At 34.1% G+C, this 15,711-nt stretch overlaps 1 protein-coding gene across 1 annotated transcript in view; it reads right to left on the bottom strand.

Moving 5' to 3' along the window:
• ITPR2 (inositol 1,4,5-trisphosphate receptor type 2) overlaps positions 1–15,711 on the bottom strand; it is a 529,867-nt gene that overhangs the window by 137,214 nt on the left and 376,942 nt on the right. Inside the window, exons 43-44 of the mRNA XM_044679064.1 lie at positions 11,771–11,866; positions 8,962–9,081 (exon numbers count right to left, since the gene is read on the bottom strand). Of these exons, the coding sequence (XP_044534999.1) occupies positions 8,962–9,081; positions 11,771–11,866 (216 nt within the window). The remainder of the gene's footprint in view (positions 1–8,961; positions 9,082–11,770; positions 11,867–15,711) is intronic.

The following is a 15,711-nucleotide window of genomic DNA, read 5'->3' as shown; positions in this document are numbered from 1 at the left end:
AGAGAGAGAGAGAGAGAGAGAGAGAGAGAGAGAGAGAGAGAGAGAGAGAGAGAGAGAGAGAGAGAGAGAGAGAGAGAGAAATTTTCACAAGTGCTATTATTATCCCCTTTTTACAGTTGAAAAAAATGAGGCAAAGGCTAAATGATTTGCCTAAGGTTACATAGCTAATGAGTGTCCGAGGCTGAATTTGAATTCAAGTCTTCCTGACTCGAATATTCTGTCCATTTCCAGGATTGTTGTGAAGATTAAATGAAATAATATTTGTAAAATCACTTGACAGAATATCTAACATACATTAGGTATTACATAAATATTTATCCTCTCCTCTCCTTCCTTTAGACACTCCCTTATACAGCTGTGAATGACTGAACAAATTATAGTTTATGAAAGTAGAAGCATATTATTGGGTCATAAGAAATTATAGAAGATAAACTGTGTGACCATGAGCAAGTCACTTACCTCAATTGCCTAGCCTTTATTACTCTTCTGCCTTGGAAGCAATACTTAATATTGATTCTAAGACAACGAAAGACTCAAGAACTTGGATCAATAACCAATCCATATCTCCAGAGGATCTATCATGAAGCATATTACCCACCTCATGACAAAAAGATGATGAGAAAACAGTACAGAGACATACTTTTGGGCAAAGCCACTGTGAATTTGTTTTGCCTGACATTGCTTATTTGTTACAAGGTTCTATTTTTCCTCTTTCTCTGGATTTTTCATTTCAGGAGAGGAGATTCCAGAAGGTTTAGCAATAGTAAAGAAAAAAGAAGGGCCATTGTAAGATTTTTGGAAATACAGAAAAGGAATCAGAATACAATTCAGAGAGCAGTATAGACAGTTTTGAAAGTAATATGTAAAATTTATTACATGCTTTTTTGAAATGAATTATATTAAACTGAGATTCGTGTTTTCATATACATCTCTCTTTTTTGCTGTTCCGTGTTTATGTTTGAAAAAAACATTGTTGAAAAATTAAAGTCATGGCCTAGTGCATATCAGACTGAATAAAAATGATCTGAGTTTGAATCACATATCTAATACTTTCTAGCTATATGACTAGATAAGTAATTTACTCAGTTTTCTCAGCTGAATACTATGAGTAATAATATCCATAATATTCTCCCTATTGGATTGTTAATATGAGGTGTGGTGCAGAGAGAGGGCATATCTGCTTTACAAGTTCTTCTGTCAGTTAAGGAGGGTTTTAGAATCTTGGGAAGGGGGCAGTTGGTCGTGGGAACTTGTGGAGAGTATCAAGGTCAATCTGAGCTCTTTCTTTAGATTGAAACCTGACCTATATTTTGCAGCTTTTCTTTTAAATTTGTTAATTTAGCTAATTCCTTTGAATCTCCGTAGCCTACCTTATTCCCACCTTCATTTTCCCTACCTGAATGGCTGAGAAGTTTTGAAAGGAGAGTAGATCTGAGAGTTAGTTCAAATCTCTGATAGTTTAGTCAAATAGGGCTTACCCTAGTTACAAATTTACCTACTGAATCATTGTATCCAGTTTTCCTAGCCCTTTTGACTACAAACCCTCTCCGGGGCTGAAGTAGGCTGGTCCTACTCAGTCTCACGTTCCTGCCTCCCTTCCCCCACCTGAAGCTTTCTCTAGGAGGTTGTTAGGGTTACCTAATATCCTCTGCCCTTTCTATTCAACCCTAGAAATCAATAAACCCCGTTTGTTTTTAATCAAAACCTTTTGGCTACTTCATTAGTTGATTAATAAGAGAGGGAGGAGGAGAGAGAGGAATAACATACTCTCTGGAGTTTGAGGGAAGCTGAAGGTATCCATTTGAAGGAAGTGTAACTTCAGTACTTCCTCTAGTCCCTTCCTGTGAAACTGACTAGAAGCCTCCAGTCAGTTTCAACCTGTCTTGGCTGGCTCTAACCTGGCTCTGTAAAGTGTCTCCTTTACTCCAAGGGTTCAGTCTGTTTCCCTTCAGTGTTTTGTCTCTAACCTGGGTCCCAGTCTGTGTTTCCCTGCTGTTGTTGCCTGCCTTAGATTAACTCATTCTCTCCCTTGCAACTCTTGGTACCTCAGTGTTTATATTCCCTAACCTCAGACATTCCCTTATTTCTCCTACCACCTCAACTACCAACCTTCATCATTGTACCTTCCTCATCCACTAGATTGCCTTAGGGATTCACAAACTCCTATCCTCTATTCCAACCAGTTACTACCTATAGCCTAAACCCTTATTACCTCCCTGCAATATTCCCTTATTACATCCTAAAAATCCCCTTATTACAAAGGTTCAAATAGTACAATCTCCTTAAAGCATTTTGCAAACAGTAAAATACTGTCAGTTATTATTATTGCTAAAAATAATAACAACAAAAATAAATGTGTCACTGCAAAGATATGGTCTCCAGTATAAAAAAAGGTTATCTGTTCCTCTTTCATATTTTCCACACAGGATGTCCTTGATTGTTCTGAAGATTTTTCTCATAAAGACTATATAGCAATGGGTTTAAGATAGGAACAAAACGATTTCATATCACTGAACACCCTGAATACAGTAAGTATTCTCTGCTAGATTCATAGAGAAAATATCTTTACTGAAGGTAGGACAGAAGGAGAGATGAAAGAGAAGGTATACGGAAAAAGTTAAACTGACAAAGCAGGAGGAAGGGAAAGAAGAAAGGAAAGGTATTATTAAGAAGACAATGAAGAAAAAAATCAAGACGATATAACATTCTATGTTTTAAGGAATTTCTCTGTCTCACATTGCAACAGTGGGACTTTAAAACATCCCTTGTGGCACATTTATAGTTTTAGGCACATCAAACCAGACATTTACAAGAAGCATTATTTGTTTCTGGTAAGATCACTCACAGGAAGGGCAGAAAAAGATATAGTAGAAAAATGCAGAACTCTCTCACTGTCATTTAAAAAGTAACAACAAAAATCGAAAGCCTCAGTATATACCAGAATAAACTGTCTGCCCAAAATATCACTTTTTTCTTAAAGAGAGGAAGTTGAGTCTAAATTTTGGAATTAGTGAACTGTGCAAAAGCCTACAGTTATGTGACTAACTGCAAGTCAGGAGGCAAAAGGTTCGATACACACTCTAAAAACAATGGAGCCTCTCCTCATCTATATTAACATTTCTACTCACTGTAATTTCAGATCATTCAATAAAGTATATAATCACAATTCATTGCTTCTACATCTGGTGAGGTAAAAGAAGTACTTAAACAACAATGCCAATAAAAGAACTAGGCAACAAGGATTTGGCTCTTAAAAATCAAATGTAATATCCTGCCTAGACTATTCCTACTCCATCCAACACAGAGAACTAAAAAAGTCATGTTAAAATATCATTCTGCCCATATTTTCATATGCTGAGAATGATACATTTTTATGAATAGTAGAAAAATTCATCTCATAGAAAACCCATCTTAAATTTAGGAATTCAACTTAATAAATAGTTATTAAATTCCTATTCTGTGCAGGGTACTGCCCTAAGCAAAGTATAGATAAGGCATGGATTCTGGTCTTCAGGAAAGGCTCAGTTTAATAGATATATGGCATGCATGTAAATAAAGAGAGCACAAAGTAATTTATAAGTGAATTAGCATGGTGTCTCAGTAAAATTCAAGGATTTTGAGGACAGAGACTATCTTGATTTGGTAAAAATATAAACAGATCTCATCTCTATTATAAACCTACATTAGCTGATGTCATGATAGTGACAGTGGTAGAACACAGCAATCAAGATTCAACATATACAAACTAAAATTTGCCCCAATTTTTGCATCTCATATTAAATAATCATGATTTTCTAAGTCAAAATCAATTGGAGCAAAGTCATTATGTTAATCTTGTTTTTGTTAAATTTAATTAATTCCTCTTTGAACTTTTCTTCACTAAAATCAGTTTATCTATTCATGTGAAAGTTGTACTTGAATATAGGTAGTATTTGAGTCATTCCATTAGCCTTCTTAGGGTCTTGTCATCCCCCAGGATTACTTTCCACCTTGTGAAAAACTGGATTAAGAAAATACAATATATTCTTTTTTTTTTTTAATCCTTAACTTTTGTGTATTGGCTCCTTGGTGGAAGAGTGGTAAGGGTGGGCAATGGGGGTCAAATGACTTGCCCAGGGTCACACAGCTGGGAAGTGTCTGAGGCCGGATTTGAACCTAGGACCTCTGGTCTCTAGACCAGACTCTCAATCCACTGAGCTACCCAGCTGCCCCCAAACACAATATATTCTTGTTCATTACCTTAGTTACCATGTTTCTGATAACTATTTCATTTTCTTAATGATAATTATTCCTTAATTCTTTAAAGTAGTAATTCTTTTATTATCGCATTTGATATTCTCATATCCTACAATCAATCAACAATATTAAAATCTCTGGCCCTATTCTTAGCATTTTTTCTAGCCAGTAATACTGTTAACAACAACTACAACAAAAACTCTTTCTTCTTATATTTCTTCCTTTGCCCTTTTTCTCCACCTATCTTAGTAGACAATCTTGGTCTATCTTTCTATTAAAGAAAAGCTTTATTGGCATATTTTGTTTTTAAATTATAAATACTTAACAATTACACACACACACACACACACGGAGGATTTTTCTAACAAAGTAAAATAATTAAGCAAATTTAATAATACAATGATCTCATTTAAATGCAACATTCCATATCTGTAGTACCACTGTCATCTCTGTATTTTTAAATTTTTTTTCTTATTTAAAATATTTTTCCATATTTTCATGATCCATTTCCTCTCTCCCCTCTTCCTTCCCCCCCTCCCAGAGCCAACATGCAATTCCACTGGGTTATACAAACATTATCACTTGATATCTATTTCCATATTATTCATTTTTGCAATAGGAATTATTTTTAATAATTAAAATCTATTTTTATTTTCTCATTTCCAATTCATTAAAAAAAGAGAAAAGAAAGATAAATTTCTTAAAACAAATATCATAGTCAAGCAAAACAAATTCCCACATTGGCTCTCTTTCTCTCTTAATTTATACATGTATACACACGTGCAGATATAAATATATATGTATGCATACATATATATTTCTCCATCCTAAATTCATCACCTTTCTGTAATGAAAACGTTTCATCATCAATACTCTGAAATTAAGAGTGCAGGTATTGATCATAGTCCTTATAGCCTTAAAAACTGTCTTTACAGTACTGCTATTATTTAATAAATTGTCTTCCTGCTCATGCACATTTCATTATTAATTAATTAAAGTCCTCAAAATTGGTTATTTTTTATAATATTGATGTTTTTATGAATTTTTCTGGTTCTGGTCACTTCACTCTGAATCAATTGATAAAAATCTTCCCATGTGTCTGAAATAAAATAATTTCCCATTTCTTACTATTCCATCACATTCATATACCACAATTTATTTAACATTTCCTTAAATGATGGACATCCTTTTAGCTTGAAGGGTTTTTTTTTACCACCACAAATAAAAGCTGCTATAAATATTTTTATATATGTTGGATCTGTTCCTTTGTCTATATCTTTTGGATATAGACTTTCTAGTGCCAGAGTTAGATAGCAAGCCTAGTAACTTTTTGAATATAACTTGACTATAATATAATTTTGCATATAATTTATAGAATAGTTGTACCCATTCACAAGTCTATCAACAGTGAATGTGCAAGTTTTCCAAATTTTTCCAATATTTATTACTTTTCATATTTGTTTTCTTTATCAACCTGATGAGTGTGAAATGGAATCTCAGAATTGCTTTAAACTGCATTTCTCTACTAGAGATATGAATTTTTCATATGGTTATAGATATCCTGAGTTTTTCCCTTTAGATATATCCTTACATCATTTATAGATTGTGAAATGGATGTTTTTCTTCCAAATTTAAATCATTTCCATATATGTTAGAAATGGTACCATTATCAGAAAAACTTGTCACTGAGATTTCTCCTAATTAATGCCTTTTAATCTTAGCTTTATTAGGCTGCTTTGTACAAAAACATTTAAATTCTTTGTAATCAGAATTACTGTTTTTATCTTCTGTGATCTTCCTTATCCCTTGTTTGGTCACAAATTTTTCTACTATCCATTGATTTGGGCAATTCTCTATGTTTCTGTAATTTATAAGACCTTTTATATCAAGGTCACATATCCACTTGATTGAACTGTAAGCTGCTGATTTCAGTCTGATTTCTTCCTTACCTCTATCAAATTTTCTTGGCAGCATTTCTCAAAGAGTGAATTCTTATTTCACTTATTTCATGAGACCTTTGTGTTTACTGAATACTACAGCACTAAATATGTTTGTTTCTCTACATTGGGTAGCTATCTATTCCACTGGATTGATCTCTTTGTTTTTAACCACTGCCAAATTTCGAGAATTATTGCTTAGTAGTATAGTTTGATATATAGTGTTGTTAGGCCCCCTTCATTCCCACATCTTTGAATTCTTCTAAAAATCTTCATCTTTTGCCGCTATCTATTTTCTAGTAATTTTTTAGCAAGCATTTAGTAGTTTGGTTTAGTAAAGCATTGAATAAGTAAATTAATTTAGGTAGTACTGTCATATTTATTATGTTGACTCATCCTACCCATGAGCAAATAATATTTTTCCAATTATTTATGTCTTTTTCCATTTCTATAAATAGTAATGGGTAGTATAATTCCATCTTTCTTATCTGTTTCATACCTCTGCTAAATTTACTGAAAATATGTGGATTTTTTACATTTGTGTTCTCTTTGACTTTGGGCATTTTCTAATTAAACAACCCTGTTATTCTATTCTGATTAATGACTACCATTCTAGATTATTTCTTTCTATTATGTATTTCTTCTAACATATTTAATTTCCCACTGTCCCATAATTTCATTCCCCTCATTGCCTCTACATGTAGTCCATCTCCCTTATGGGTCATTTCTATTTAATCTATATCACATCTACCTTGAACATACCTATTATTTTGGTAATTCTTTTTCTCAATTTCTCACCTTCCCTTTGCTGGCTTACCCACATTTTCTATTGCCTAACTTTTCTTTAAAAACTTTTGCCACATCATTATTCTAAATCTTCCACCTCTTTCCAATTATTATTGAATTTATCTTTAATTTCCCCATACATAAAATGTTCGCTGGCTTGTTCTAATACAATAGAAAAAGCACACTGTATTTGGAGTTAGAGGACCTGGGTAGAAATACCAGCTTTACTACATATAAACCTGTTTGACCTTGAAAAAAGCAGCTATCCTCTTTGAAATTTGGTTCCTTCATCTATAAAATAAAAGAATTAGGTTCCTAGTATTAATTAGGTCAAACATCAGTTATTGAGCATCAATCTACATGTGTCATTATAAGGTAAGTTAAAGAGAGTCTCTCAAAAGAACTTCAATATAAGTCACTGTCTCAATGACAAATGCCAGGGTTTGAACTCTTTAAAGTAAATAACAAAAGATGAATCGTATAATTATCATTTCACTGATTGTATTCTGCCAAGTCTCAACCTTAGGTCATCATATTGGGTTCAAATACAAAATTTCAAAACAAAAATATTAATAAAGAGAATTTACTATCCCATTTTCTGCTCCTACACACAAAGTACAGAATGAAGGTGGAGAAAATCAAGCAATAATTCTGATTGGGTCATAAATTTATGTTAATCAGCCATGACAAGGCCCTCACTGCTACTAGGTAAACCTTTTATACCTCCCTTATCAACTCACTATCCCACTCTCTATAGTTGCTTTTAGAAAACTTTTCAGCCTTTCTCAACCCTCCCTGGCTTCTCCCTGCCCTACACTCTCAGCTGAGAACCTTACTTCATATTTTACAGGAAAAAATTGAGGCCATTCGCCATGAGATTCCCTTTTCTCATCTCATATCACTCCTATGTTCTCTGGTGCCATTTATTCCTTTACCCCATCTCGCTTGATGAGGTCGCCTTACTTCTTACCAAGGCTAACCCCTCTATCTGCTTAGTATCATTCAATCCCATCTCCTCCAAGAGATTCTCTCTCCTGTCATTGCCCACTCTAATTTCTTTTCAATCTCTCCCTCTCTATTACTGTTCATTCTCTACTGCCTTCTATCATGCCCAAGTCTCCACCATTTTCAAAAAACTTTCAGTTAACCTTTCCAACCCTAATAACTCTCATCCTTTATCTCTTCTGCTATTCATGGCTAAACTTGCCATGAAAAGGCTAACTACAATAGGTTCCTCTATTTTCTGTCCTCTTCCTCTCTCATAAACCTTTATAATCCAGCTTCTGACCTCATTGTTCCACTAAAACTGTTCTCTCCGAAGTTATCAATGATCTCTTGGTTGCCAAATCCCATGTTCTCTTCTCACTCCTCATTATCCTTGGCCTCTGCAGCCTTAGACACTCTTTTCCTTGATGCTCTTTCCTCTCCAAGTTAACAAGAAATCATTCTTTCCTGGTTCTCCTCCCATCTGTCTGACTGCCTCTTCTCAGCATCCTTTGCTGAATCCTAATCTAGATCAAATTCTTTAATTATAGGTATCCCACAAAATACTGTTCTATGCCCTTTTCTCTTCTTCCTCTATACTACTTTACCTGGTGATCTCTTCATCTTACATTTATTTAAGTGTCTTCTCCATGTTGATGATTCTCAAATCTTACCCCAACCTCTCTGCTGACCTAGAGTCTTGCATCTCCAACTTCCTCTCAGATATTTCAAACTAGATATCTAGTAGATATCTTAAACTGAGTGTGTCCAAAACTAAGTTAATCTCTCCCCTAAATCCTCCCCAACCACCTTCCCTTTTACTTTAGAGAACATGATCCTCCCAGTCTCTCAGGCTACCAATCCAGGTGCCATTCTTGACTTCTTACTATCTCTTACCCTCCATATCCAATCTGTTGCCAAAGCATGTCATTTTCCCCTTTGCAACTTCCCTTGAATACATTCCTCTTCTGTTGACTATTTTATTGACTACAAAGAAACTAGAAGAAAAAATAGTTACCTGGTGGGCCAGAATATAGATATTGTGTCCAACATCTTTTGGTGAAATACCATCATCTCCACGATCATCTTCATGATCACATTCTACACCCTGATTATAGGCATTCTTCATGACATCCACCTTTCAAGGAAATCAATATTATGAATATATATACTTGAAAGTAATATAAAATAAGATATATTTTAAATTGCTTGTAGGGAGTGGTCAAGGTTAAAATTTGGAAAGTTTCTTGAGGTTCAAAAAATATAAAAGGAATCTAATATTAAAAATTACCTAGAAGGTAATTTTTGTTTAAATAATCAATATACCTTATCATAGAGTTTTCCTTCCTTTTGATTTATAAATTTGTCTTGATTTGGGGTTCCAATAGTGGAGAAAATTCCAAATCCCAAAATCAAAATGTAAATAAAGAGAATTTGAAGCCTAATTACTGTTGGTTTATTTAATTCCCCTCCAGGCTCCATTCCCAACTCCCTGGACTTTTTTATGTCACAAAAGCCTGCTCAGTCTGGAAGTTCACTCCCCCTCTTGATTTCTTACATTAAATGTAAACTCAGTCTCAGTAGTTTCTTTGTCTGATTGCCTATTTCCTCTAACAACCTGGTTTTTAAGGAAAGCATTCAAGTAGGTGATGTCTTCATTCTTCTCGAGGCTCTATGCCTTTCTTTTTTAAATCCTCACATTATAGAAGAGGATCTCTTCTTCTCTCCCCTCTTCTTTCAGCTTCCTTTTTTGGGTTGTCTTCTACCATTAGAATCCCAGTTCCTTTAGGACAAGAACTATAAGCTTAGGATATATTCCCATAATTTAGGACACTTCCTAGCATGAAATGCTTAAAAATGTTTGTTGATTTGATTTGATTTTGTTAGGGTTCAAAATGGGTGGCCTCCAGAGGAACACACGAGGCAATGCCATCAAAGCAGAAGAAAGCTTTATTGCCAGTGCGTGCTGGGGGAACTCAGCAAGAGAGTCCCAAGGGGTGCATTCAGAAGAGGGAATATATATGTTTCTAGGATATAGGTGCCTTTGTCTTAGGGTTAGCTAATAGCTAGACAGAGGGAGTAGGAATGCTTCCAGGTGCCACAGGATATGATTCTTAATATTCAAGGCTGTTCTGTCTAGGAATCTTCAAGGCTGTTCGGTCTAGGGGAGGAGTTGTGGCCCTGGGACTGTCAGCCAGAGATAACTGCCCTGCTTGAGCCTGGCATGATGTTATCCAAAAAAACCCCTGCTGTCAAGCTGTTAGTTATGAGTTTCAGCTTTTTGGCTATAATATTTCTATAAGCTTTTTGGCTATAATATTTCTATAAGCTTTTTGGCTATAACAATTTGATGAGTGACGCAGAAACAAGTCACAATTCAAGCCCACTTCAATTACTAAAAGCCATTTTTAACCTGTAGGAAAGGACCCAAAGTATAAGGAAATAGGTGACTACTGCTCATATCTATTTCAGATCTCAGAGCTATTCTGTTAGTGGAAGGTCTTACCTGACTATACATGGAATTAAACATCTGAAAAGGGAAAGGGAAGGAAAAAAATATTTAAATAGCACCTTCTGTGTGCCAGATACTGTGCTAAGCACTTTTTCACAAATATTATTTCATTAGGTACTCATGACAACCCAGCAAGGTGGGTTTTTTACATTAAGGAAACTGTGGCAAACAGAAGTTCAGGGACTTAACGAAGGTCACATCAACATTATAGGAAGCTAGGTTTCAACTTAGGTCTTCCTGATTCCAGGCTAAGCCTAGAGACTGAGTACCATTCTCAATGGTACTCAAAAAATTTGATGCCACTAAATTCTAGCAACTTACAATAATGTTTGTCATGTATGAGAACCATTTCATATACCAGCTAAAAAGATTCTCTGTTAGCAGTTCAGAGAGAATCTCTTTCAGCAGTCAGAGGCTAAAGGATAACAAATAGGCCACTTAACCTGTATAATTGCTTTAGGAAAGTTCTAATTAGATGACCTCCATTCAACAAGAATTTATTAAATACCTAGTGTGTGCAAAGTATTGTTCTAGAAATTGGAAATACAACAAAGATGAAATAAGACAATCTGTCCTTAAGGCATATATAATCTGGTAGGAAAGGATGACTTGTACACAAATATTTATAACATCTTTTCAAGCTATCATTTCATTGATATACTCACCTTTGGCTTCCTAATGATACAGATTGTAACTCCTTGATATCTTAGCAAAAAGTTTTCATGAATTATTATAACTGGTAAGAAAACTCTCTGCATTCAGTTGGGTTAATTCTCCAAAAGACCACACACAATCATTATTGGATAGTTTTTTTGGTTTAATAATATATCCCAAGATTTGAGATAGACTGGAATTAGTTTCAATACTAAGGAAGTACTTTTAATTCTCCTTTTTGCCAAGAATATCAAAATTACTAAAAAGTTCCTTCTTCTGTAATTTTTTTCCACAAAGATGATGCAAATGCAATATATTTGAGTGCAAACATTTCTGATACTCTCAAAAACATTAATATCAAATTTAGGTAAATCACTTTCTGACAAAAATAGAATTTGAAAAAAGCTTAGCAACATATGGTAACTTAGAAAACTATTATAGAAAAAGACAAGAAATGAATAAAAGTAATGAAGTCATAAAGGCTGATATCATGAATGCTCTTTAAAGTGTTTTACATGAATTAGTACCCTCCTGATATGACATAGCATTGGACCCAGACCGAACCATTAAGCTAAACAAACTCTTTCTGAAACTTTCTTTTTTTAAATCCATTCCTTTTATCCCAATGAAAATTATCATGAAAATTCAAAAGTTTTCTTACCAGTTCCCTTGGTCTCATGTTAAAAAGAATTCTCTCAGCATTCTCACTGTCATGTCTGCTTTCCATAATCGCCAGCAAAAGCTTAGAGGCATTATTCTAAAGACAGGGGGGGAAAAGCAAATTTTAAAACTCTTTCATGGATTGATGATTCTTTGCAATTGTTTTAATTGAGATTATGGAGAAAAATATTTTTAAATGAAAGAACTTTAAATTGTTCATTTCTTTTGTCTTATATTTTTAAATAGTATTTTTTACATTAGTGGCATTAAAAAATAAAAATAACAAACTTGGATATGTTATAAGGAATATTTTAAATATTAAAGAAATGTGATTCAAATTCAAAATCAGCTTCATACAATGCATACAAATGAAATCTTTTTTTATAATGTTATTTTCTAACTAGTAGCTTTTGTAACTCCTTTTATTATGACAATACAATGAAAAGAACAGTGTCTTAGGGAAAAGAAAAATGCATTATATGAAATTGTCTTTTAAAAAAGTTAAATATAGTTATATGTAATGTACACATATGTGTATTTAACATATATTCATTACTCTCCTAAATCATCCATGGAGGATAAAATATATTGTGATTATTAACATTATGGTTATCTCCAGGAATTGTCACAGACATTAAATAAGTTCAGCACTTCAGTTAAAATAGTTAGGCAATATGTTTGCCTAACAGGTCATTAAAGTATCCCTTGTATTTCTTTTTAGTTTACATACTTATTAATGGATATCTTAAGAGTCAAATATTCTATTTGGAGATATTCATAGTTCCCTGGAAACTGACTAGGACAAATAAATCATTAGGAAATTAGGGAAATTGGGAAAAATGTATGTGAGCAAACATTTCCCTAAATCCCCAAATACCCTATCCACCATTGATTGCTATTCTTTCCAGGCTGTCTTATAGCCATGGATGGTCACTTTTTGCACACTGTTTACTGCTTACTGTGGCATTTACTACCGGTCATATCCCAAGTAGGAAATACCAAAAGACAAGATGGAACAGATGCTGGGAAGCTGTGTCGTCAGGGAGGCAGTGCAGAATGCAGTATTTCCAAGACAAGACAAGCCACTGGGGTCAGTGTTGCAGAAGAAACCAGACTGCCAGGGGCTATAAAACCTCAGCTGATAGTGAGCTCAGCTGAAAGGTCAATGCAAACCACCTGAGGCTTTCCTCTTCTTTTCTCAGATTGTTTATAGAGGGGCAGCTAGTGCACAATAAACCAACAACTCCTTCTCCTAATCTTTTAATTCACCTGGAAAAAGGTAGAGGGAGAAAAGATCTGAGGAAAGGCATTTCTTCACTTTTATTATGCAATAATGACTTTAAATATGTTTACTTGACTGTCACCTATGTCTTATGAATGCAGAGCAAGAGATTTCCCAAGAGTAGAGTGGGGGCAGAGCAACAGAGAAAGCCATACAGAGAATTTCTTAATTTTCATATTTCAGAATAACATTTTACTCCTTTTTCCCTAAGCTAAATTTTGAACTCAGCTAGCAGAGCCAATTAAACTGACTAAGCTGTATCCACTGGAGAGGGCATAGCCTAGGACTTGCAGCTCACTCCCTCTGGTGAGCTGTGAGGGAAAAGCAGCCACTGGGAAGACTTGCACATGCACAAACTAACATATACTCTGATAAAACTTCACTGGTGACATGCATGTAGTGCCTCCAGGCGGACTAACTGGAAATTATATATCCTTGCCAGTTAATTGATACCCTGTTTTAGCAGCAGAAAACAGGGCTACAAGACAGGTATGGGGTGATAGTGTAGCACTTCCAGTGTTACTTCGGTCATCTCCCACCAAGTGTCCATATAACCTAGCCCCTACTATCATCAAAAAGCTTATATTTATAGAGATCTCAAATGGAATTAAGAGAAGCCAATTGTTTTAATATTTCAACCAAGTATGAAGTCACTTTATTCAATAATACTACCCATTTTGTATAATATTAAAATTGCAAATAAAGACAAGCTGAGTAAAGTGACACTCCTATGAAAGATTCATAAATGGTGTAAACATTCCAGCCTACACACAATTTTGATTGGGAGCTCAGAAAAATAAGGTTAAATTGCCTTTAAATTATTTCTATAAATCACTAAAACCATTTTAAAGGTGAAAAAATTGCCTATCCATTTTATATTATGCAAATTTCTCTTCTGCTAACCATCCCCGCTTCCCTGAAATATAAAAGATTTTCTATTTAAAAGTGGTTCACTTTAACATACTACATTCATTCAGAATTGTTTCTATGTCTAAGTATACTCCAATTGTCTCATGTAAGACTATATAATGAAAATGAAAATGAGAGTAAAACTATAGCCTACAAGGAAGAGTTCCTGTGTTTAAGTTATTTCTATAATAGTGGTGATGGATTTGTGCTGGTCTATGAGTATTCTCTTGTGACCAGTGTCACACATTTAGAGGACAGTGGTCCAGTGTCTAAAAATGTAGAATTTGAAATGGAAAGGATCTGAGACTAACTGTCCTCCATTAAAAAAAAAAAAAAAAAAAAAAAAAAAAAGGCAACATGGAGACAGGAAAAGCACCACACTCAAAACCAGAAAACTTGGGCTGGAGTCAAAGCTCTGTCATTTACTTCCTGTGTTATCTTGGACCACAGAAAAGGTAGCTAATTACTTCTGTATCTATGATTCTTGACTAGAAAACATGGACAACAACACTTTTATGATTTATCTCAAATATTGTGAGGAAAATACTTTCTAAATTGCAGAGTAAAGGTGAGCTATTATTAATTCCAATGATCATAAATCTAACTGTATCATTACAAATGAGATCTAACAACCTAAGCTCACTAGCTGCAGAAGATAAAACAGAATTAATAATGGAGTTAGACAATATTATTGTGAAGAAATTTGAAAATTATTTTGAAAATTGATTTTTACATATAACACAAACACACAAATGACCTGAGACTTTGCCCAAAAGGGGCATTCACAGAGTGGGGACTTTGAAACAAATCAACTCTTCTATAAGTCTTAAATTATTACTTGAGGGGGCCAGCTGAGTAGCTCAGTGGATTGAGAGCCAGGCCTAGAGACAGGAGGTCCTAGGTTCAAATCTGGCCTCAGACACTTCTCAGCTGTGTGACCCTGGGCAAGTCACTTGACCCCCCATTGCCTACCCTTACCACTCTTCTGCCTTGGAGCCAATACACAGTATTAACCCCAAGACGGAAGGTAAGGGTTTAAAAAAAAAATTATTACTTGAGGCACATTGATACTAAGTGACTTGCTCAGGGTCAGTAAGGTAATAATTATTAGAAGTAGGATTTGAGATCAAGCTTTCTTAACTCCAGTCAAAAGACTTTATACACTGTAATATGCTACAACAATTTAACATTTTAAATATTCAGTAAAATTTTTTTAAATGAAGATGAGGCATATACTTTAAATAATAAAATTATTCTTATAACATGGATATAAATAATAAGTAGGCATTAAGCTATCAAGGGATAAAAAACTTCATGAGGCAAAATGTTTGGGATCATCTTAACAACATATGGCATGCTACAATTTCAGAGTATTTTAATATAATTGTAAAAAACTCTAAACATTTGTAAATACAAACTTCTTATCTTGCAACTTTATGTCTCTAAAAATATGGTGTGTATAATCTTATAAGATAGTTTAGAGCAAGATACAAAATAAACCCACATAAATCATTAGCATTTATATATATTTCCAACACTTCACAGCAGCAAGAGTTAGAAAAAGAAATTCCATTTAAAATCACCCTAGACAATATAAAATACAATATAAAATAAAAATCTATCTGCCAAGACAAACACAGGAATTGTATGAACACAACTACAAAACATTTTCCATATAATTAAAACTATATCTAAACAATTGGAAAAACATTAATTGCTCATGAGTAGGATGAGCTAACATAATAAAAATG

This window comes from Gracilinanus agilis, chromosome 5 (assembly GCF_016433145.1).
Source record: "Gracilinanus agilis isolate LMUSP501 chromosome 5, AgileGrace, whole genome shotgun sequence".
Lineage (NCBI taxonomy): Eukaryota > Metazoa > Chordata > Mammalia > Didelphimorphia > Didelphidae > Gracilinanus > Gracilinanus agilis.
This window is presented reverse-complemented; position numbering and strand designations above follow the sequence as displayed.